At 43.7% G+C, this 24855-nt stretch overlaps 1 protein-coding gene across 1 annotated transcript; it reads right to left on the bottom strand.

Annotated features, from left to right (window-relative positions):
• Positions 1 to 22553: 22553 nt before the first annotated feature.
• LOC144760346 (olfactory receptor 5V1-like) lies at positions 22554 to 23474 on the bottom strand. The gene has a single exon (XM_078646526.1). It carries the CDS (start codon positions 23472 to 23474, stop codon positions 22554 to 22556), a length of 921 nt encoding a protein of 306 aa, XP_078502652.1.
• Positions 23475 to 24855: the final 1381 nt, after the last annotated feature.

The following is a 24855-nucleotide window of genomic DNA, read 5'->3' as shown; positions in this document are numbered from 1 at the left end:
GTGCAGCAAATGTAAGCATTGTTAGGTGCGGTATTCTGAACCCTGCCACCTTACTCCCCGACCCCTTGGAAATAGAAGGTGGGGATGATGATGAACATGATTGTATTGACCTGACAGAGTTCAGTACTAAGCCACGCCCAGACATAAAAGAAGTACCATTGCCTGAGCATGATAAAGAACTATTTGTGGATGGTTCCTGTCTAAGACATGAACTAGGAGGCTTGAGTGCTGCTTATGCAGTAGTGTCTTTCACCAAAATTGAAGAAGCAGGTTACCTATATAACATCAAGTCTGCACAAGTAGCCGAATTGATAGCCATGATAAAGGCTTGCAAAATTGGGAAGGACTTACGCATAACAGTGTATACTGACAGTCAGTACTGTTATGGAGTTGTGCATGACTTTGGCCAATTATGGCTACAGAGGGAATTCATAACTTCCTCAGGTACTCCCATTCGGAATGCAAAGGTTGTTCATGACCTTTTAGAGGCCATCCAGTTGCCCAAAGAACTGGCAGTGGTGAAATGTGCTGCTCATCAAAGGAGCATGGCCAGAGTATCACTGGGAAACGATTATGCTGATCGAGTGGCCCAATGGTGTGCCAAAGATCGGTATATTGTAAATCCAAAACGAGGGGGGCCAGGAACCAGCTGCCAGCTTCAGGTGTTTGAAGAAGTGCCTACGTGGGATGAAGTGAGAGAGTGGCAGGAATCGGCTCCTTGGCAAGAAAGAGAGAAATGGAAGGAGGATGGGTGTAGACCGAGACGTGTGGATGGTGTGATTTTGGGCCCAACTGGTATGCCTGTGTTACCCCGACACTTGCTTGGCACAATGGCAAGATTAATACATGAAGGATCACACATTGGTAGGGATGCCATGATTCTGGTATTTCAACAGACTTGGTACAGTAAAAAGTTCAGGAAGGTAGCAGAGTCCCTCTGCCAGAGGTGCCTGTCATGTCAACAGATGAACCCAGGCAAGAGGACAATGGTTGAACTGAGCAGGATTGGGAGATCAGGGGGTCCCTTTATAAGGATACAGACTGATTTCATCACCATGCCCCGTTGTGAAGGGAAACGATATGTCCTTGTCATTGTTTGCGTATTTTCAAAATGGGTAGAAGCTTACCCTACTCCTCAAAGTGACGCACTGACAGTAGCGAAGTGTTTACTAAAAGAACTGATACCTAGATTCGGAATACCATGCATTATTGAATCAGATAAGGGTGGACATTTCCAGAATGAAATACTGGCTGAACTGTGTAAGGCCTTTGGAATAAGGCAGAAACTCCATTGTGCATACCACCCAGAGGCTTCTGGAATAGTGGAACAAGTAAATGGAACTATCAAAAACAGACTAGCAAAGCTGACAGATGCTACTGGCATGACCTGGGTGAAGGCCCTGCCCCTGGTCCTGATGGGACTGAGAAGTGTTCCTGACCGCAAGACAGGCCTAAGTCCCCATGAAATCATTATGGGAAGAGTGATGAGACAAGCATGGGTGCCAGGAAGCAAACTGTTGAGTATTACTGATGATTTGGTGCTTGAATACTGCAGAAGATTGGGTGACCAAGTGCGTTCTATCTCTCGCCAGATTGGAGACGACGGCATCCTCAATCCAACGACTCCTCTCCACAGCTTGGTTCCAGGAGATTGGGTCAAAATAAAGAAGCACACTCGATCAAGCTGTCTGGCACCAAGGTGGGGAAAGAAACGCCAAGTAATCCTGGTGACAACCACTGCAGTGAAGGTCGCAGGTGTTCCTCAGTGGATCCACGCTGGACACACCCAGAAGGTATTGCCAGACAAAGGATTTGAAGAAGAAGGGCAACCAGCAGAGGACCCTGAAGGAGCCAGACCAGAAGCAACTGACAACGAGCAGCCCAGCACCAGTCAGGTTGCAGGAACAGCAGACGTTGGCCCAGGAGTAGTTGACTACGAACTGCCAAGAAACCAGCCTGTGGAAGAGGTCCAGGAAACTGAGCCAGGAGTAGCTGAAGACGAGCTGCCAAGCATATGGCCAGAAGAATGGATACCGATGATTGATCTGACCGAAGATCCTATCAGAACAAGAGAACGACTTAGTGAAGGTAGAGAGTGGACTAGTCAGGAAAAGCAAGGCACAGGCGAAGAACCTCAGCCGCTTGAGATTCACATCAAAACTGAGGAAGGAGAAGGTCAGACAGGGACAGAGCAGGTATTCGATACACCACCGCTAACACCTGATGCAGATAAGGGAGAGACTAGAAATAGAGTGATAGTTCGAGCAGAAGAAAATCAAGAGATCGAAGTGCTTGAACAGGATCAGAGAGGGTTAAAAGAACGGGTTCAGGAAACAGAAACAGAAACAGAGACAATCGAAAGCCAAAAACAAAATATTCCTGAACAAGGCCAGATTAGCAACCAGGCAGAAGAATTTGATGCTAGCCCTGGAACTAGTCAGATAAGGGAAGTAGGAGAAGAAAGTGGAGAAGAATTACCACAAGATAAAGAGAACAAGAGAATAAGAAAAGAAAGTGAAGTCCAAGTACCAACTAAGAGACTAAAGAAAAGAAACAACCTTGAGCCTAGGTTTGTAAAAAGATTGAGACTAAGGATAAAGACAGTGGAAGAAAAACGTGCAGAAGCAAGAAGAAGTGCTCGAATAGCAGAGCAAGAAGAAGACTCTTCCAAAAGAAGGAGTGAGCGAATAAAAAGACAAAACAAAAAGTACAAATCTCCTGAATGGACACTGGTTTTGGAGGAACTTGAAGATCTTGATATAACTGACGTGAGCGACGGAGAACCCGTCCCAGAGTACTCAGCTGAAGAGGAAGACGAACCACCGTGAATTTGCACAAAGTAAGCTAATTGTGTAAAGCCAAAAAGAGGGGTTCGAGAGACTCCTTCTGAGCCAAAATGTCTGATTCAACAGTGAATGGTAGACCTAGTTGCAGCCGTTTTAAGACGTGTTGCAAGGTGTGTATATGTAGTGTAGTAGTACTGATAGTTATCTGGATAGGATTAACAATTTTCATTCCCTTTGCTGTAAGTAAAGATACTAACATTGTCCCTACTGAAGTTGTAAATACTGACAATGAGGAGCTAACAACACAGAGTGTAGCACGACATGAAAGAGCTTTGAGACAAACAAAACAGAACTTAGAAGCATCAGATGAGGGAGGACTACATTATCATGGAGTTAAGAACAATACACACTTAAATGTTTTCGCAAACTTGTTAATACACTATGTAGAGACTATGGAAATTGAAGATTGCTATGTCTGCATGAAGCTACCTACTTCGGTGGCTGAGGGCGTGACATACCATCATCTGCCATTGACATATGGAATCTCCTGTAGCATTTTAGCTAGTTTATTCTATAAAAGAGGACCGTTACAGTACTATTACTCTAACAATGACGTGATTTTTTCTGAACTTCCTATACGTGGGAACTTGAATCCTGTACATACCAAAACTGACACCATAAGATATATGGGAGACTACTTTCTGACTATAGGTAACATTGACATAGCAGACGCACACAGAGAAAACTTGACTTGTTCTTTGCGTGAGCAGGAAAAGATGTTCCTGAACATGGCAGAGAAAAGGAGAATTAAAATTCAGAAGAAGGCTAATGACGAAAGTCAGAAAAAGACAAAGTGGGCAGAGAACATGGAAGGCACCTCATCTGGTGGAGCGGGTCCTGCTCTGTTGCTGGATTTTGAAAAGAAAGGCAAGCTATGTCTTCACCGCGAGAAGACTAGCTATTATAATAATGTTTTCATTGGTTCCAGTGAATGCGAACATAATTACAAGGTAATTGGAGGTTGGGGTTTCAAAAATGGGTCAGAGCCTGTGTTTCCTGGAATTTATTATATTTGTGGGGACAAGGCTTATTTCAAATTGCCGGATCACTGGTATGGAAGCTGCTACTTTGGCATTGTCTTTCCGAAAATATACCATGTGAATGGAAAAGCTGGAAGCAATGAAGATACTAATGGCTTAGTGCGTAGTAAAAGAGAAAGTATAGGTGAAATTATGGGTAGTATTTTCAGTGCACTGATACCTGGAGTGGGAGTGGTTCTGAACACTCACAGAATTTGCAAATTGTCTACTATAGTAGATGTGCTGTCTACTGAAACAGCTCATGGATTTCTGCTGGTCAATACCGAAATGGTTGCGATCAGATCAATGGTTTTACAAAATCGACTTGCTCTTGACACCTTATTAGCGAAAGAGGGCGGAGTCTGCCGGATGTTGAAGGCGCAACATTGTTGCACTTATATTCCGGATAAAAGTGTACAGATCAAAAGATATGTGAAAAACATTACTAATTTGGCAAAGGAACTCAAACCACTCGAGGTTGATAGTGCCTGGAAGAGACTGGTAGATGGTCTCTCAAATGTAGGTCATTGGCTTGCTAGCATAGGTAAAAGCTTATTATTCAAAATTCTGATGCCAATTGGTATTATAGGTCTTATTATACTTTCCATTTTCTTATGCTGTAAATACCGCAAGCGCACCAAAAAGCACGAGGTAAATGCAAGAGGAGTGAAACGAAGTGTGGATGAGATTGAATTAGAGGAAGTGAATGATCAGATATACAAAAAGGTGAAGACTTCTCACCCTGCTAAAACTGAGAGAGAAAAGTTAGAACGGCTGCTGGAAGAAATAGAACTTTATAAAGTATGAAAGAAAGTTGGCATCTGGTTCCATTATAATTTGTGATGATAGTAAATATCATCAAAGAGGGGATTGATGAAGCAAAGCTTCGCATATTTTGCGGCTTGCCGAAGTCAAGAACCTCGTTTATGTGTAATAAGGTAACAAAATGTATGTTTTACTAACATTTATTCTGTTTAGGCAAAGTTCCCGAAGCTTGCCTATGTGTATTTCTAATGAATTTAATCCGTGTCCTCTAATATGGCCGCCGCTTGTATTTTAGTTACTGCGCATGCGTCAGCCACACTCACGTGTCCTGACGCGTCTGCAGAAGTGGAGGGAAAGTTATGCGCATGCGTAATTCATAGCTGTGCTTATCATGTGGTACTGCTCGTGCCACTGCTCTTGTGCCCGTATCAATGTAGCTAACATTTAGATGCAATAAGTTTATTTCTTGATGATGAGTTAAAAGTACAAACCCTGTGATGTGTTTTCATAATGACATTATTATGTATTAATTTGTTTTCGCTTACTTTTCATGTACCGCGGGGAATGGGGGTCCAAACTGATTGGGAGCCATATTGACGGTCTCTTCTGCGCATGACCAGGGAGCATTGAAAAGTGGCCACTTTGGACAGTGGAACTCAGCCAGCTGGCAGCCACAGTCAAGATGCGCCTGGGAAAGCCACCTCTGCGCTACGAGAACGGCGAATGTTGCTCCTCATGTGTTACAATGTTAATTTCCTGCACAGTTCTCATGAGAACCCCAAACCTGCTAGGCGGTACCCAAATATGTTAATGAAGGCTTCAAATCGTGTATTGTGATTGGTGTGTTACCCAAATCCTACCTTAGGACCAATCCAAATTGAGGGATTTTGACACTTTGCAACATTGGGGGGTGGTACACTGTCCCCAAACTGTATATCTACCCTGGGTTCACCTAGTGAACCGTCCGACTTGTCTGGTTTAGCTGACCTGTCACTGACCCAACGCACTCAATAGGTGACTGAAGATACAGAGCGCTGCGAAGCACTCTGTCCGAATTTGACCATAGACTGAGGTTCTACTGAACCTTAAAGTGCTGGCGAAGCACTTTGCTGGGAGTTCGCTGACCCAATCGGGGTCTTGATCGATAGCTGCAGAGCGGGTGGAGCGCAGGCGTTGCTTCCGAACTGTGGGTTCCGGTCCTGTCCTGAAGAGGGTCCTGTCCTGAGGGTTTGCTGTCCTGTCCTGAGGGTCCTGTCCTGATTCCTATTCCGAGGGTATCCTGTCCTATCCTGGGTGTCCATTCTGCACCTGCTGTCCTTTGAGGGGTATCCTTCCTTGAGGGTTTCCTGTCCTTAACTGACCCGTGGCCAGGGTTTGGTTTCCACACCTTTCTAGGTAAATATTGCTCTGAACCTCTTGAAATTCTTGCACCTTCTGAATTTCTAACTTTTGCTTTAATAAAGTTCAACATTGCATATGTGATATTTTCCATGCCTTTCTGCAACTATTGAAAGTCATTTATATTTTTCCATAAGTTTATTCCTATGTCTTCTCATTTGTTAGAAATTATATTTTGCATAGCAGTGTGTCATTTCCTGATATGGTCTAGAACTTCGTTGCCTAGATTGTTCAAAGGCCCCTTCACCTTAAGTGAAGCGTGTTATTCATTATAAGCTCTCCTATAGTCACTCACACTTAGGCTATCCCTGTTTAGATAATACTGACTTGCATAGTATCTTTTCTCGTTACATTTTACTAGTACTTTGATGATTACTCTGTCATTATTTCTTTTATGCATATATAATTTACGTTATCTTGGTTATTGATTGCCTTGTTTTATTGTACCTCATGCAAGAAAATAATGAACTTTAGATAAACATTTTAAAACTTCCAGTTGTCCGTGGTCATTTAAACAGTATTTGAATGTTATTGGTTGGGTTTGTATTTTGCTGCTTTCCTTTACAGCTAGCTCCCTGATTCATTGTGGTCATTAGGCACCCGCATCGGTGGATGGTAAGTCGGGTGCACCGAAAATTGGTAGCAGGGAACACACACACACCAACTTGGTAGAGCTCGTGAAGTCACCTGATCGATGTATATGGTGATTTGAAAAGTATATGGGCCCTGAAGCCGGAAACGGCGAAAATATTGGTCGGGTGGCCTCGCGCGCTCTACCACAAGCACCTGAGGAAAGTCACAGTTGTACTTAAGCATATAGAGGAATGCCAATTCCAGACCCGCTTAAAGAGAATGTGGCACAGTATGAGGTCAGAGCAGCAAGTGGCTGTGACGTTTAAAAAAGCAATGGAAATAAGTCGATAGGCCTTAAGGTCAATAAAGTTCAGGAACGTTCAGAGAGGTATGTGGGGCTAGGTTACCAAATTACTCCATGTCAGGAGGGCGCACCTTTTCCTCTCCATGACTTGCTCAATCCGTTTTTTTTTCCTTCAGGTGTTAAAGTGTACTTGTCCTTGAGTTGAAGGAACACTAAAAAGCCCAGAATTCACTGACGTTGTAAATAAAAACCTGCTGATGAAAAGCGGGTGCCCTCGTGACTTAAGAATCACATGGGGATTTCAAATTGGAGCAGCAGGCACTGACAGACTCCAACTGAAGCACGCAAATGGTCTTGCAGACAGAGTCGCATGGGCAGGCCGTGGAGACAGTGGCTTGCAGCAGACAGGGTGCAGGTTTTCTGGATTCCTGCTTTGTTTGTTCCTCTTGTCTGAATTTCCTGTGCAAAAGCGAGGGAGGAAAGTTACCAAATTCTTGCCTTCTGACTCAGGGCTCTTGGATTGCTCCTGCAATCATGGCGAGGGAAGGGTTCGCATGGGGTGATTGGCATCGCGTTTGCAACTTCAGTAACTCCAGTTAATGTATATTTAAAGTTTGCAGTTCACGAAACCTCAGCCCCGTGTTTTGCGCACGACTTACTTAAATAGGGAAGGATAGTAGCTGAAAATGTGAAGTGTTTTGAAATATTCACAAGCCCAAAGCTTGGTTATATATCTGGCATATTGCTCTGTTTTAAGGGTACAACAAAGAGCTTCCAGCACGTGTTAGGTTGCCTGTGTGCACTGCTGAGCCATGTGAACTGTGGAAGGGACTAGGTGGCTGCTTTTTTTCTTGCATTTTCACATATCTTTGCAGCTAATTCAGCACTGGGCTGACTCCACCCTTTCTTTCTCTGGTCTGAGACAGACCGAGCTGAGGGTTTCCCCTGCCCCCCTCCCCACAAAAAAGTTCCCTCTGCCTCTTGCTTCTGGGCAAATTGTTGGTGATGGGTGGCCTGGTTTGAGAAGAAAGGGGGCCATCTGTTCACCCTGTACACAGCAGCAGGCAGACGGTGACATCAACCCTGCTGCGGCTAAATAACCAGGCAGGCAGCAAGACAAGCCAAGAACCATAACGTATGTTGATTGTGGCCAGGGCATGATGTGTTGCCAGGATTGTGTACATGTGTATACTTTTAGTGTGTGTGTGTGTGTGTGTGTGTGTGCACTATGTCATTTTTGTGTATGCATGTGAATTGCCACTTGTGTACCTAAATGTAAATCTTAATTGTATTCATCATCTACACACGCAATAGTGCACAAATATAGCGTTTGTAGCCATGAGTGTGTCTATATTATGACATCTTCGCTAAACTGTTTAAGTTAGGCACTTTTACATATGTGTTCCACGCCAAGCAAGATTTATGTTTGATTGGAAAATACCTTTTGTTGAACGCCTGATTTGCTTCTCATTACAGTCCTTCATTAGTTTTGGTAAAAATATTTAGTTGCCCACCCAATTCTTTTGAAACTGTTGATGGGATTGTTGAAAAAAAGGCCAATACTGTAAGCTGTCAAATTTGCCTCTTCACGTGGAACTTTGAATGAAAATGTAATTATGAATTCTTGAACGCTAGATCCGGAGTATTTCACTTATTTGTCGAATCCTGATGTTCTGGGCTTCTACTGGCACAACCCGCAAGAATACTACATATTTGGCTGCTAATGACAAAGATGTTTCATACTTGCATCTAGTTATGCATTGAGATTTGCGATGACGTGTAAGAGTACTTTACATCTTCTCTGCCCATTGGTATCTGTACTGAGGTACAGATGTTTTTTGCAATCCTTGGGCACCTTTCCTTTCAGTGTGTAATGTGGCCTTGTGCAGTGGGATGGTGTTTGAGGAGCGGATTAGAGAGGACATTGTAGTGAAGTACTCTTCTGTTGGGACTCTGCAAGGTAATGGACCTATGCACCCCTGCCATAAGTGTCCCAGCTGCAGTTATATCTGAAAACTTGGTACCGGTCAAGGGCGAACATGGATCATTCGTGTGCGCCATGACTTAAGTCTGTCTCACAGATTGTGGTTTTGTTAGACTAGGAGTGTGTTCAGAGCGATAGCCTGGTAGTGATAAAGGGTTGCTGCCCTTGCCCAGAGTTAAGTAACATTGTATTGTATTGTATTGTAATTGCATTTGTATAGCGCTTACTACCCTTGACGAGGTGGCGAAGTGCTTAACATGAGCGCAGTGGTGGCAATATACCATTTTTATGGTGTCGCTTGTTAGCGCAGATGTCACCAGGCAATTATATGAGCACCACAAGAGAGGTGATCTGGCTCTGCCCACATGTTGGGAGCCAGGAGTACATGTTTTGGTTGGGCAGAAGTTGTGGGCTTCCACCAAAAAGTGCTTTCCCCCCACGCAGCTGTGATCATTTTATTTATGCAGCTGCATGAGCTTGAACTTTCAGAAGTATACACATGGCACTATCAAGATAGTTAAGTGGTTTAGATAACTAGGGGCCATATTATCAAGAAAGGGCGATACATTATCGCCACTTTTATCTGCAGGAAACTGCCACTAAAGCGACGATAATGGGCTTGATAATATGCCCTTGGGAAATCCCATAGAAGCCCAGGTTCTGGTGTTAACCTGGGCTCCTATGGGAATTCACAAGGGCATATTATCAAGCCCATTATCGCCGCTTTAGCGGCAGTTTCCTGATGATAAAAGCAGCGATAATGTATCGCCCTTTCTTGATAATATGGCCCCAGATCATTTACATGTTGTTCTCTGGCAGCAGCAGATATGCAAGGAGGGTCGTCATTAACCTAAATTAATTACTAGGTCTTCCTTGACAGTGCAACTGTCATCAGACCATTTTACCTACACCAATATTACTCTACAGTTCTGTGCTTCAGCACAAATACATATCCATTAATAGACTGTCTACTTGTAATGCTTCACGTCACTATACAGCATTCAGCCAGACCTATTTGCATTGCCAATGCTTGATGTGACAAGTGAACCATAATCTTCACAAAAGTTATTTGCAAAAGTTTAATCTATTGCCATTATAAATTACAATAACTTTTATTTAAGTATTATTTATTAAAAAAAATAAAAGCCATTGTTATTTGTAATATCAATACATCTAAGTCACGTAAATACAACACATATTGCATTACAAATGCTATAAGTGTCACATTTGCGAAAGTTATAACTATTGGCATTGTAAATGACAAAGCTAATAATTTCCGTATTTTCAAAACCAACACATAAATAAACAAGCATTTACAATGCAATAGGTTTCGCATTTGTTGGAGAAAAGCATTGTAAATGGCAATATTTTTTATTTTTTAATTTCTCTTTGCAGAGGAACAATTCTTTATAGAAAGAAAATTCACACTATACCATATTATATGCTTTTATAGCAACTGTAACAACTGTACAGTAAAGCAACGGCTATGTTAGCGTAAAGAAGTGTGAAATGATGACAACAAATAGAAACAAGAGTACAAATAGAAACAAGAGTTGCTGTCCGCAGGATCCTATGATGAGGTGCCTGAAATAGAATGGTCAGGTATCAGCGGAACTGTCAGAAAGGGCCAACAGTAGCACTTGAAGCCTGGTTTCACAGTATGAGAAATCCAAAATATCGGATAGAAAACCTAGCTGTAGAGATAGATCACTATCAATAGTAGATGTAACCTTGAAAAAGGGGGAGGATATCTTTTTTCTTGAGTCCCCTCACTCACCGGAGTTTCCTCACGGTGACATGCTTCATCAATGGGGCCCTCCCAACCCACTGCGGGTTGAGGCGCGCTACGACTTGCGAACTACGTAGGAGCACTTGTAAGTGAGGACTATGTATGATGCAGTGAACGAGGTGAGTGGGCAGAATTACTTTTATTCTTGCTCCTAGTAGATATATTAAAACAGCCGTTGACTAAGTTAAAGCCATTTGCTTTGCTAATGGTATTCTATAGCAAAGCAAATGGCTTTAACTTGATGAAAGGCGAGACCTATTGCATTTTTAATGCTTTTATTTTTTACCTAAAAACACTCGTTGGCTTCATAAATGTTGCAAGTCAACATGTTTTAATCATTACAAACACACTGAACATGACCACTGTTCTTAGGTCACTTCACACTTGTTTCAGAAAATGATGAGGAAGCTACCAAAAAAGTGTGGCTGCCAACTTTTGACATCTCCAAAACATGAAGTGAACCATGCTTCTGCAACAGGCTTCCTCATAGCGTTAAAAATAGAAAAGTCATACTGGCGTGTGCGGAAGCCTCTTTTGCCTAGGATCTGAAGCATACTATGCTGTTTTTGTGTAAAAGCATGCACGATTCACCAGTGAGTGGTAACGGATGCAGAGTTGGAAATAAGAGAAAAGCTCACCACCAGCACAGAACTACAACAAAACAGAAAGACAGCGAGTAAAGGGGAAAGCAAAGCATAGGCCCACCAGGGTGTCTGCCCCTCCACACTCCATGGCCCACCATGGCGTCTGCCCCCTCCACACTCCATGGCCCACAATGGCGTCTATACCCTCCACACTCCATGGCCCATCATGGCGTCAGCAGCTTCCCAATATTTTGCCACACTCAGTCCACCCCAAGTATCATTCGGAGATCCAAATTCCAACCTGCTCCCCCATAAAAATAAGCGAGGGGGGTACAATCGAACAGACGTCAGTGCTTGTTGCATGCTACTTGCCATCGCCACCAGAGGGTGCCAGTTAGCATCCAATCGGTATCAGCTATCGGCTGAGAATGCTGCCAGAGAAAAAATAAGTGGGCTGTGTAGAAACGTTCAGGAAGGTGGGGGCGGCGTAGGGGAACGTGTCAATAGAAAAAAATAGGTGATCTAGAAAAGGGGCTATCAAACAGGGTGCTATAGAGATAGGCAGAATGAGAGGGGGCAGAGACGGGTGGAGATGACATGTGACCGTGAAATAAGCTGGGCAGTGAAGGGGTAGATTAAGGGGGGGGGGCGATAGAGTGGAGGAGGGAAAGATGAGCTGCGTGCCACTGAGTTGGTGCACACAGACGTCTGGCGCTGTAGTGTCTGGAAAGCAGAGTATTCAAGCACGATATAACAATGTTTCACTTTATCATGTCCCCTGGTGCAAGGGGCACAGCTCAGTTGCAGGTAGGTGGCCTGTAATAGCAGCCTTTTTCCTGAGGGTGGGGGGGAAGGAGGCAGCTTGAGCCGCGAAGAAAGCAGGCAGCTTCCACGAACATCAATCGTGACGTGCTACTGCCTAACAAAGTTTATGTTTTTTCAGTCTTCATTTTTCAAAAGTCTGATGATTCCCCCCCTGATATGCCAAAGCAAGCAATTATTTCATTAAATGCCTTAGACACATGGCTGCGCATGAAAAGGGATTATTAAAGCCCTGAGGCTCCTTCTACCTGTGCCTTCGTAAACTGCCTGTAATCTCTGCAGCAGGGTGCCCAGGGCCATGCCTCCGGGTCTCGGCCAGATCACATCCTCTTGTGAAGCAGAGCTGCAGGCGAGCATGCCCCTTCCACAGCCACCTGCTCTGTGGCAGTGCTCCGCAGCCCTGCATGCCAATGAATCCCCTGGCTGTGGCGCGAAGTGCAGCCGAACGCGCAGACAGGAAGTAGCCTCCTCCTCTGCTGCGCGGCACAGGCTGTGCTGCCGGGGATGCACTCGCACCGGTGTCACCGCTCCAGGGTCACCGGGCACTGCTGGCCTGCTCCCCAGCTGGGACGAAATCGGGGCTTTGCACAGGGGGTGAGCTGGCATCGGACAGCGGTGTCGTGCTCATGCAGAGGTGGTCGGTGCAAAGTGGCACTTGCGGTGGATACCAAGGAACCGCTCTTATTATTTCAAGGCTGGCGGGGAGGTGGGAGTGGGGGGCAGTCTCGGCAAACAACCGCATTTCTTCCTTCTAAAGTAGATGAGCAAAGTATGGAGGCGCCTCCCTTTACAGCGGGTTTGTTTTCCAGGCCAACCTTTCCCGCTGCCTTCTGCTGGTCGGTGATGGTCTCGTTCTTGCCCGGCCTCTCGCTTCCCACCTGGCCCCCGCTGTACCCAGACTTGGAGGGTTGGCGCGGATCCTACAGAAGAATGAAAAGCATCGGGCAAGAATGCCCAGTTGTCTAGGGGCTCGTGTGATGCTTGGGACAGCTTCCCCGAAACTTCACTTTCATTCTCCTCCTGAGCTATTTTGAGCTCCTTGTCCAGCTTGCCTTCGAAGAAGCAGAGCTTATCCTCGTCGGTGAAGCCGTTCTTTTTGACAAGGCCTTCTTTCAGCTGCCCTCCGGAGTGGACACTCAGGCCGATCTCGTGCAGCTTGCCCTCCGGCGTCCATGCGGGGGTGTCCTGGCAGGAATCTCTCGGCTGGCCTGCTCTTGCACAGCGGGCTGTACTCGGCGATTAATGTCCCTGTTCTCGCTTCATCTTTCGTAGATGTAAATGATCGTAACGGTTTAACGAAACATTTCAGAAACAAAACAATGTGTGTGTTAGGCGAGTGTGAGGCGGGTGAAGCCATATTCGGTGAAATTAAACACGGTTCTACTGCCGTATCTATAATCAATTTGTTGCATGTGGTCTAGTGTTTAATAAACTACGTACAAGCATCCTGGTTGACTCGAATCCCAAAAGATGTGATAGGTTGTGGTACGTTAAAATAGAAGGCAATGAGAGAGCGATCTTAAAGAAGTTTGATGGAAAAAAGAGCTTAGATTTAACACAAGCGCTCGCCATACAGAGACTTTTCTCTTTTGGAGCCATCCCACTTCGACGGACTCAGCCTGACTTCCTGCTGACGTAAAAGGTTTATTATCTTCTTTATGGGGCTATCTGTTTCGCCCCATAAAGAAGATGAGAAACCTTTTACGCCAGCAGTAAGTCTTGGAAGTCCGTCCGAATGGGACGGCTCTAAAAGAGAAAAAGAGTACGTCACTAACCTTTTCCAATGGCTGGCCACCGTTTAGCATGAACGGTGATGCCAGCCAATGGAAAAGAGGGGCGGGCTTAACCCTCACTAGTGAAAGTACTCGAACATTAAATCTCGCCAGCGAGACTGCGCATATGCGCAGCCTACGCTAGCCAAGCCCTAAAAAGTACAATAAGAAAAAAGTAAACGGAGTGCGCTTTGTATCATCCTCATCAACCAAAGGCTTTCATTGTTTTTCATGGAATGGAATGCTGTTCCTAGGATGGCCTTTTCATCAAGACTATGGCATTTCGTAGATTGCAATTGTATTGTATTGTAATTGCATTTATATAGCAATTACTACCTCTGACGAGCCGTCAAAACGCTTTTTCGGTGACCAGCACGCTACTCTGCAATCCATAAAGGATTAGTGGTGAATTAGAATAGTGAAAATAAGAAAGTAATTTGGGTGGTGGCTATGTTAGTCAGTTATTTGGATTTAGAAGGATAGCGAAGGGGTAGAAGAGGTAAACTGTTTGCATTTGTATAGCGCTTGCTAGCCCTGATAAGGTGTTTAAGTGCTTTTTCGGAGAGTGCACGCTACTCTGGTACCCATAAAGAATTGAGGTACAGAGGGTAGGGGTGTGAGGGGGCTTTCAGACCTTCTAGACCCCGCACTAGAATCTGAGAAGCAGGGACAACTCACCCCTGAATGCAGTTTCATCATCCTCCGCCCCCCGGGCTTGGAGTGGAAATTTCCCCTGCTGCATTCATGTGAGATTACTACATGATACATTCACTTGTATTTTACATGAAAACATACACTGCAACAGGCAACACGGTGCCACACACCACGGTGAACACGCACTGCACGTGGTGCTGCCTTTAAAACTAAGAGCATGATTTCTTAAATGAAGGATGCTTTTCCAATGGTTTCAACCCGCAGTCCAAACATTAAGGAGTTAGGCTTTTGCCGGGACACTGTACTGTATTTTAATTGCATTTGCACAGCCTTACGAGCCGCGTTGAGGCGCAGCTTCTCTATTATTCGGTGACATGTTTAAATAAATCTGTTTTAGAACGTTCATTGAAGAGAAGCTCATTAATGCCTATTGACAACTGTGTTGCATACGGCCTTCCTTTCTCACATAAAGGGTAAACAAAAAGTTTCAAAGGTAAGACAACTAAAAGAAAACGAACACTCGAATTGTATGTATGTTTACAAGGTCTCATTTGTATTCCCATTATGTTTTGGTGAAGAGTCACCAATTCGTTATTTATTAGACTGCAGATGCAACATGGCCTGCAGCTTGTAATCGAGACACATTGCGTGTTCTTTAATCGTTTTATTTTGCTTACACAACATTTTAATGTATTACTTTTTTGTTTAGGAAAGGCATGTTGTTTGGATGCCTTGCTGTGTTATACAGATAGGGTGCCAAACAATCACCCGTGTGAAATAATTTGTTTTACTCTGCTGTCATAATAAAGTGGTGGATTAATGAAGATTTGTTTCACAAAGAAAAGACTAGAAAGGACAATGAATACGACTGGCTCCTTGTCAAAATTATCTGTTATGCAATATTTCCTGTGTATGCTCTAAGTTCACCACTTATGGTGCAAAATTCGTGTAACGCATTATCATCACACTCTTCTTTGAGGTACAGCTAAATTATGCTAATGTTGTCTGTTGACAAAAAAAAGTGCTCTATACCCAACTTCCATGTTTTCGTTGCGCAATAAGTTGATTTATTATTAGTGATGGGTCGGAATCTCCTCTACATAATGTAGAGTCATGTTCCCCTGCCACGACTGAGTGCCTGGTTTCCTGTTTTACCCCCATTCTAACTTCACACTAACCTAGAGAGATTAAAAGTGTGTGAGTGAGCACCATACAGAGAGAGAGAGGGCCAAAGCCCATCCCTTGGCAGAAGTGAGGCTCTGGGCCCGTCCTGTGACCTGAAGGGCCACACCAAGCATGCATTCATTTTACTCACAGTGGGCTAGTGCCCCTTTCTTGGTTCAGCATGTGGAGCTATGGTTGAAGCCTATTGTGTTTTGGGAATCCATAGTAAAACCAGATTTTTTTTATCCATGTCACTGGAGTGAACTGACCCATTCATGTCACTTTCTGCTGCTGTTTGCGAACCCAGATCCTAATGCTAACATCCCATCTGTATGTTGTGTATGTGGCCTTTATGGTACCCGAGTTGTGTGTGTGAGCCAGAGAAATTGAGGCATGTGGGTTCCATTTTGGAAGTCCCTGGCCTGTTCTTGGGCACACAATGGCAGTGAGATTGTTTTCCAAACAGTGGAAATATGTTGGAGGACATTTCTGACCATGAGGAAAAGAGACCTACACATTGAGGCGGGGACAGACGAGCAAGGTTCCTTCAGAAATTGAAACAGGCTTGTTGCTGAGAGAGGTTATTGGTTAGTCTTCATATAGCAATGGCAAATGGTAGCTGGTGGGGGTGAATGGTGAGACTGCCACCTCTATTGTTAATGGGAAAAGGACCCCTTCTTCTGAGCTCAACCTTTTCTCTCTTCCGTGTCGCTGCTGATGGCCAGGATCAAAAAGGTTCACAACTCTTTGTGCATATGTAGTGGGTGCTCCAGGCTGGAGATTACCGTGCTGAGGAGAGAATTGCTGTGCTGTCTGGAAAGCAGCCTGTGTAGGACACTTGAAAGGAGAACCACTCCAAATAGGCTGTGAAAGTGCGGACAGTGAGTTCACATCTTCTTTCTCCTTGGACTATATACAAGTGGGAACCATGGACCTCAGCCTGCGAATCAGCACTGTAGCGAGCTATGCTATGCTCACTGCCAAGAATCTCCCCAAGTCACAAAAAACACTTACAATACCAGGCCAGCGAGAATATACGTGAATGCCTTGATTTATGGGTGCATCACGTCGAGATATCTATCTATCCTTTTTCACCAGACACAGGCACAAACTCATTTAGTCCTCTTGTCACTCTTTAACAACGGACTTCACCCAACATAAATAGAAATGAATGTAAAATAATGCATCCTCCTGTTACAGCATCAAGGCCTCGAAAAACTAACTCCATGCTCAAAACATTCAATGGAAGTACTTTGAACTAAAAAATAAAAATACAAACCAAAAATGTGTTCTGCTCAGCTGACAGCCACTACAAGAACAGTATCCAACACATGCTTTTGGAGTGTGTCGAAAAATCAAACATTTAAATAGAGTTAGATTTGAAATCTTATTGGTATTGCTGCATCAAGTCCTATCCTATCCCATCGCAGTCTAAACTGCTACAACCTATTCCCATTGCTCATATTTCCTACATCACGTTGTGGGATAGATACCAAGCCAAACAGACAATAGGATTACTACATTTTCGCACAATTCAACTGTGCATTTAGCTCAAGCCAAGCCTCTTGATCCCCCAACTAATCTTTCGCCAATAGAAACACTTAAGCTTATGTGGGGCGCTGAAGCGCTTGCCTACATGAGCACCACACTACACCATGTTGGGAGTGTGGATGGAAGGTTGTTCTTTCTGTTTGAATTCTATGTGGGAAGTGCTTCCATGTTGTGCATAACGACCACTGAAGTGCGGTTATCATGGTATGAGACGCAGGACATAGCAGTGTTGGATAATGAAGTGTACGAGACAGACATGCAGTTACTTGGTTTTTACGAAGCTGGTAGCTTGGAACAGCTCCATACGCCCCTTTAAGGCGTTTCATGTGATATAGTGTGGCTATCAGATTAATGTGGCGCTTGCACCTTCAATGCCTGGTGGAATATGCGCAAGCAGCACGGCCTTCTGGGATATACCTACAATCAAAGTACACAAGAACTCATTATACAGTCACGGCCAATTGTACTGGTGCTATGCAGTGAGTCACACTAGCATATGCTCCTCTGGAGACAGGTTTCCTCACCAAAATGGATCACTGCCCTAGGGCCTCTATAAACCAATATAAGCATTGCTCAAGGCGTACACCAACCAAACACAGAGACCAAGCCTGAGCATCAGGCCCAGACCTGGACAAGAATCCCAGCATATTTCATAGTACTCATCTGGAGAATTGTGTGCAGTTCTAGATGGCACACCTGGAGCATCATGACCAGTCCTGTGAAATACATTTCCAGAAAGAGAAAGAGACTGGAGGCCGACAACAAAAACAAGAAAACCATAAGGTCATTAAAGAGGCATTCATACGCCAAAAGGAAATATAGGAGACAGGAAGGTACAATACTGGTAGGCAAAGGCGTCAGCGAATAACACAAGACACTATGAGAGTCAGAAGGTCAGATGTAACAGTACTAAAGGTCTGCACAGTTATGACACGAACACGATTCAGAATGAGTCAGACAATAAAGATATGGTCAAAGGGTCCAGTAGAGATAATGAAGGAACAGAACAGGGAAAGGAAGAATAAAGTCGTAAACTTCTTATGGTATACTTACAAAGTGAATGCAGAAAACGAAAGACTTTATGGGGCACCGTACTCTTTTCGTCTACACACTGAGCTACACCCATTTCACTTCCCCTCTCTTTAAACACTACCTCGCCGCTCCAGTGACAACGCCCATTACCTTCTAGTCCACCCACACTGCTCGAGATACCGCTCACTTCTTATGCCCTCTCCTACTGCAGCTCCATTCTTGCCTTTCCTCCCCACTCCTCATTATAATGCCTTCACGAGTCCCCCCACCCATTATGTCATCAACTCGATGCTAACCCTTTCCATGCCCATTTCCTGAATGCTGCCACCTCCTGCACCTTCGCCTCATCCTGATCATATATGCCTCCAACGCAGCCCTCTAACCAAGTGCTGTGTTGGTCACCCACCCTGCTGCCCCTCCAGCCAGTGCTGGCCACAAGCCGCTCCGTGCCACGTATCCCTCCTCCACCTGGACTGCACCCACCGTGTACCACTCCCTCCTCTGCTCGCCCCCTCACCTCCTTCTCGGTCGCTGTTACTGTTACTTCAGACTGCAAATACTTCCGGCACCCACCGCCCTCCCGGCATCCCCGGCGTGGCGTACTAGAGGGTGGGGCAAGAGGGGTGGGTGACGGGAGGGCGGGGCTAGGCGCGCAGGGTAATGTGGGGCCGGAGGGGGTTAGGAGGCGTGGAAGAAGCGAGGGCATGTGGGAGGAGTAGTTACTGAAATATCGTGGGTTGGTTTTATGGTCGGGATATGGTACTTTTTCAATAAGAGGGCAAGTGTTGTGCTTCAATAACTGACTCGGTGTGGACTGCCTGACGTTACTACGGAATGTAGCATGAGACACGGTTTGATTAGAGGGATAGAATTTCTCGCTTTGTAATAATGTGCCTATATTGGAAAAATACTGAATAATTATTATCAAAATGCTGAAACATGTTCTTCCCACCAAAGATGGCCGCATCCAGGTCACAGCGACGCTTGTCCCTTTTCCATTCGTACCCTTTAGCGGAGGCGGGATCTCAGACAAGCTCCTCGGCCCTTATAAGGACTCAAACAGCACTTCAGAACGAAGGGTTTGGCCATCGAAATTACGTTTTATTTAGTCACTATGCTGGTACCATCTTGGGAGGGGATCACTTTTCTGTTCCTCCCTCACCAAGGCTTTTAGGTAGTTATTGCGGTTGCGCACCCGCCATTACAGATTGAAATAAAAAACAAGTCAGGTCCCGGGCCGCGCTGTGATTGGCTGACGTCACGGGGGTGTCCCGGGCCGGCAGCCAATCACAGCGCGGCCCGGGAATGACGTCACGGGGGTGTCCCGGGCCGGCAGCCAATCGCAGCGCGGCCCGGGACAAAGGGGCGGGGCTTAAAAAAAGCACCAGAAACGCCCCCGAATCGCGTTTTCGAGAGAAAGCGCGATTGACAGCCTCTGCCTCCCAATGGCTAGCCTCCATTTATGGAGCTAGCCAATTGGAAACAGAGGCTGTCCTAACCTCACTATTAAAAACAACAGATTTCGATCTGGGAGGGGCTTCGCCCCTCGCCAGGTTACGAAACCTAAAAATGTGTCATTTACAATACCAATAGTTCAAACTTTCCTAATGCGAGACCTATTGCATTGCAAATGCTTGTTTTTTTGTTCCTTACGTTGTGTGATTTCTGAAGAATTTTTTTTTTACCAGTATACTGCTCTTAGATGGATTTAGAGATGAGACAGATTACTAAGGAATGTGGCCATAGTTCTCACTCTTTCTTTGGAGGTGAACGTTTTGGCTCTTCTTCACAAAGCATCTACATTCAAGTTTGTCCTAGCTTGATCTTATTCAAAGTCATTCTGGCATTTTTGCCTTTTTCGTCACATGGTCAATCGGTTTTAGTCAGTTTGTACCTTAAATTTGAATCCACCCAGGAGGCAATGGAGCTTTTCTCTAATTGCCAGTTTCAGTGCCACACACTCAGGTTTGTGGGTTGGATAGCTCTTTTCACAGACAGACAATCCTAGGTTGTCAATAGCCCTAGACTGTGTTTCTTTGTCTTTGACTTACCTTGACCCTTTGACTGGCATCAACATATCATTCTGAAGGTAACTGAAGGTACAAATTGGGAAGCACTTAGGCATTTGTGAGTTTCCTCTAGATTAGGTCAAAGGCTAAATGCTTTACCTTTCCATCTGATCTCAAGCAGGAAGCATGTGGAGTGTTTGACCATGTCTCTGGTTTCTTGTCAGATTTCAAAACTTTCCCTGTGGGCAGGTGCCCTTTAGCGAGTTCAGGTCAGGGGTTTACAGATCTTGGGAAATCCATGAAGAAATATGTAATAGTATTCCCCAAATCCCAGAAAACGGTGCAGTTCTTTTATGGTGTTTGGCCTTGAACTGGTTTCAATTGCTTGCTTTTACGAAGGATCGATACCAGCGCCTTTTGTTAGTGTGATGTGCTCAACGTGTTTCTACCCGCTCCTGCAGAGCTGGCACTTTTCTGATGGTCCAATGGAAGTTTGAGTCCTGATGCCTTCAATATTTACCAAAGTACCAGAATTCAGTTGTATACCCTTGTCTGCTGAATACAATGACTTCATCAATGCACATTATTGATTTTAGTTGTTAATATCTACCCCAGAGATATTACAGTGTTTTTCATTACTCACCGTGGCACAGAGTATTCTTATGTAATATTGTTAAATTAGTCGACTTGGTCATGTGAAAACAATTATTTCTTTATTTTGTTGGTTAATTGGATCTAATACTAACCACCATATCAACAGATGATGGTTAGACGATCTAAGGTGTCAGCTGCTCTGGTGATGTGTACTGGCTGCTCACATTGCTTTTCTTATGTTGGTGCGAGTCTACGTATTACTGGATACCTGTGAACAACAATCTGGGAGATATGTACACTTCTTGTTTCTCTGATTATTCTAGCTGACAGTAAACCAGCTGTGTGCTCTTGTACATCATCAGTGAATGCCAATCCTTAGAATGGCTCTTGGAATGGCAGGCTGCAGGCAGATACACAGGTGCCCGCATTGGCTTCCATCCCACTCAGAGAGGGATAAGATGTCACCTACCTGCAACGTCTCTCTCTACTTCTCCTTCTCCCATCATAATAAGATGGACTCTCCTATGTGCAGATAATTGGGGTCCAGCGTAGCAGAGCCCTGGTAAAACTGACACTTGGGATTCGATGGAGAACAAGAAGAATTCAGCAATGTTCGTTCCCTAATCAGAATGATGTCATATTTAGTGATATTGGCCAATGGAACTTAAATGGTTCATCTTTGTCTTTCTTTGGTCGATAAATAGGTTCATTTAAACCAAGGCCCCTGCCGCTTTTGGGTCTCAAAGGTGAACAGTTGTGACTGATCTCATTTGGGCAAGAATACCTCCCCAAACCATCTTATAACTTCTCACCGGGACCTTCCTAATTTTCAAAATGGAGAGTATGTCTCCTCATAATAGTTTCATTTGATTATACAAAACTAGTTGCTATGAAAAATGGATCAACTCCCTGTAATGACACATCAAACTTCAATTTGAACTATTCTGTACCAAAATCATCTTTTGCTATGCAGGCATCCTGATATTCAGACTTTCACATTTACCAAATCTTCTATTGAACAACCATATAACTGCATCTTAAATTTGCTATTTTAGTTATATTCTTCCACTAAATTATTTCTTATATCTTTTACATCAATCTATTTTCCATATATTGAATTGCCTATACACATAATGAAGTAGATATTTAGGAAATTTGAATGCATTGCACAAATAGGTGCCTAGTGAATTTACGGACTCCTATTACATTACCTTTTATGAGCTGCTTGAAGAAATTGTTCATTCCTTTTCTAGTTTGTATTTAATTTATTTTGGGTGTAAAAATAAAAATACAAATCAAGTTTATTTCCTATTCCAACACCTTACTTTAATTAAAGTATGTATGTTTTAATTTCTTTCTAAAAACTTAGCCTACACCTTTGGAAGTTAGATCTCCTGCACTCTAAATCTTAGAAAGTTTAGAAAATGTTGCCAATCGATTAATGTACTGCCACACAAAAACTGCATTACTTCTGTAGGAAATGTAATATTTATGTATGTATAACAGTTGTTTGCCTAAAAGTAGCCTAGAAGTCTCAAGTGCACAGCATATCTATGAATGATAACGTTTGATTACTTTTTGGCAAACATGCACATCGTCTTTGTTTCTGAAAATGTAGTTATAATGATCTTCAAAATTAAAAATATAATCCATGGTGAATTCAGTTGTGGGGTAACTTCTCTTTCATGTGACTTCAACCACTCCCTAGAGTTCTTTTCAGAGCTGCCTTTATTTCTTGGTTCCTCATTGCATAAATCATGGGGTTCACAAGAGGGGTGATGACAGTATAGATCACCGACAATAGGCGACCTTCCGGCATGGCATAACTCGACACAGGGCGGAAGTAGGTAAAGAACATGGTTCCATAATAGAAAAAGACCACTAAGAGGTGGGATGTGCAGGTGGAAAAAGCCTTCGACCTACCTGTTCTGGAATTAATTCTCAATATTGCAGCAATTATATAGATATAAGAAATAATAGTTATGATAAAAGATCCTAGACCCATGATTCCACCAGAGATAAAAACAAGCACAACATTTATAAAGGGGTCAGTACAAGACAGTTTGAAGACTTGAGGAACATCACAGAAAAAGTGATGAATTATTCTCGATCCACAAAATGATAATCGGCATGTGGCGATTGTGTGCATCAATGAATAGAGGAAACCACCTGCCCAGGAACCAGTGACCATTTGACTACACAACCTTCCAGTCATGATGGCCGCATACCTCAAAGGGTGACAGATGGCAACATGGCGGTCATAAGCCATAACACTCAGAAGAAGACATTCTGAGCATGCCAAAAAAATGAAGAAGGAAAATTGGGCAATGCAACCAGAAAAGGAAATGGTCTTCCTGCCCAATAAGAGGTTCATGAGCATCTTGGGGACAGTGACTGATGAGCTACATATGTCCATTAAGGAGAGATGAATAAGGAAGAAATACATGGGAATGTGGAGCTGTGCATCTACCCAGATAAGGGTAATAATGATGAGGTTTACAAACATGGTGGCAGTGTAGATCAGTAGCAGTGCCCAGAAAAGGGGAAACTGAAGTTCAGGCAGGTCTGATATTCCCAAAAGAATGAACTCATTCCCAGCTGTATTATTCTTCATTATGGCAACTCTAGTAAGGTTCCTATGTATGGAAAATTGTATAAAAGGTGATACTTTCAAGAGACGTTCATTTTATGTTGAACTTAGACTCATATTGCAGTTCTTTGCTGTGTCAATAATCCATTGAAATGAAACGGGTTTAGGAAATAGCTTGCATATCTCAAATGATTGTATTTTTTTTCCAATGGACGCGAACAATCTCCTCCTGCAAGAGAAAGAGTGAATTTAAGAAACATGAAATATATCAGCCCACACTGGTCCTTTTTCTAATAACTATTCATAAAGGAAGAGGTCCATTGTAGTAAAAAGTTGTCACGTTATATAGGTTTCAGGACTCAAATCTTCCACTATCAAAGTAAAATTCCTTCAAATAGTATATAGTATAAAGTCAAATAAAGTATTATCAGAGATAATAAATAATAATTAAATAATACTTTATTTGACTTTACTTTATAGATGAAAATGTATTTCCCCTGATGAAGTGCTTTCAGCACGAAATGCATTGGGTATTTGGAGGATTACAATATCGATTGTATGGATTATTTGGAATAACCTTGGAATGTTTTGGAATGCTCATATAGCTGTGAAGCAACAGCTCATACCAAAGATAAATTTGAAAAAATGAATAAATTTGAATGAGAAGTCGCTTTCCCTGGTTTACGTTAAGAGTACTTTTCATTTGAAATTTTGATTAAACATTGGAGTGATCTAAACGACTCCCCAAGGAGTGCGATTGGCTATTCTGTCAAGGTTGACAGTACTTACTTAGACACATTCGACAACTCCCCTCTGGTCAGAGGGAGCAAACCGGTCAGCACCCAAGCAACTTCTAGAACTGATTTAACTTGTATTACACAGAGTGCCACACTACTACACTTGTTAACTTCCACATTCTGCTCTGGATGTTACTTTTGAAGGGAATAACCCTGGTTTAACAAGGGAACTAATAAGAACAACACACATCAATCAAGTCAGCTGCTTAGAACCCAAACTATGACCTCATTCAACACCCCATACATGCTGCCACAGCATACTGGTTAGCAATGACCATAGGTTTCATAGGTTGGAGTAGTCTGTATACTGTTTAGTGAACACAGGAAATTGCAGCATGGAACACTGATAGCATGTTATCAGCACAGGTATGCAGCAACGTAATCAGCACTGTACCAACCTCATGTTGCCCAACTTAGTGCCAAAGTTAGTGCCACGGTAGGTTGTAACTTACTCAGGGGGAGCTAAGAGTTGGGGTAGGTTAATTATCAAACAATGTCACTGCTACCATCGTAATTGCATGGTAGAACTTACTTGCATTGGGTACCTTATTGCAACACCACTGCTGTTGTTTGGTGCTGATTCCTGGGAGGAGGATCTGGTTTTACTT

Source organism: Lissotriton helveticus, chromosome 1_1 (assembly GCF_964261635.1).
Source record: "Lissotriton helveticus chromosome 1_1, aLisHel1.1, whole genome shotgun sequence".
NCBI lineage: Eukaryota > Metazoa > Chordata > Amphibia > Caudata > Salamandridae > Lissotriton > Lissotriton helveticus.
The sequence above is the reverse complement of the archived record's forward strand: the minus strand, read 5'-3'. Positions and strand labels throughout refer to the sequence as shown.

Excerpts from the sequence above, each read along its gene's own strand:
- LOC144760346 (XM_078646526.1), bottom strand. The coding sequence starts at position 23,474 with ATGAAGAATAATACAGCTGGGAATGAGTTCATTCTTTTGGGAATATCA.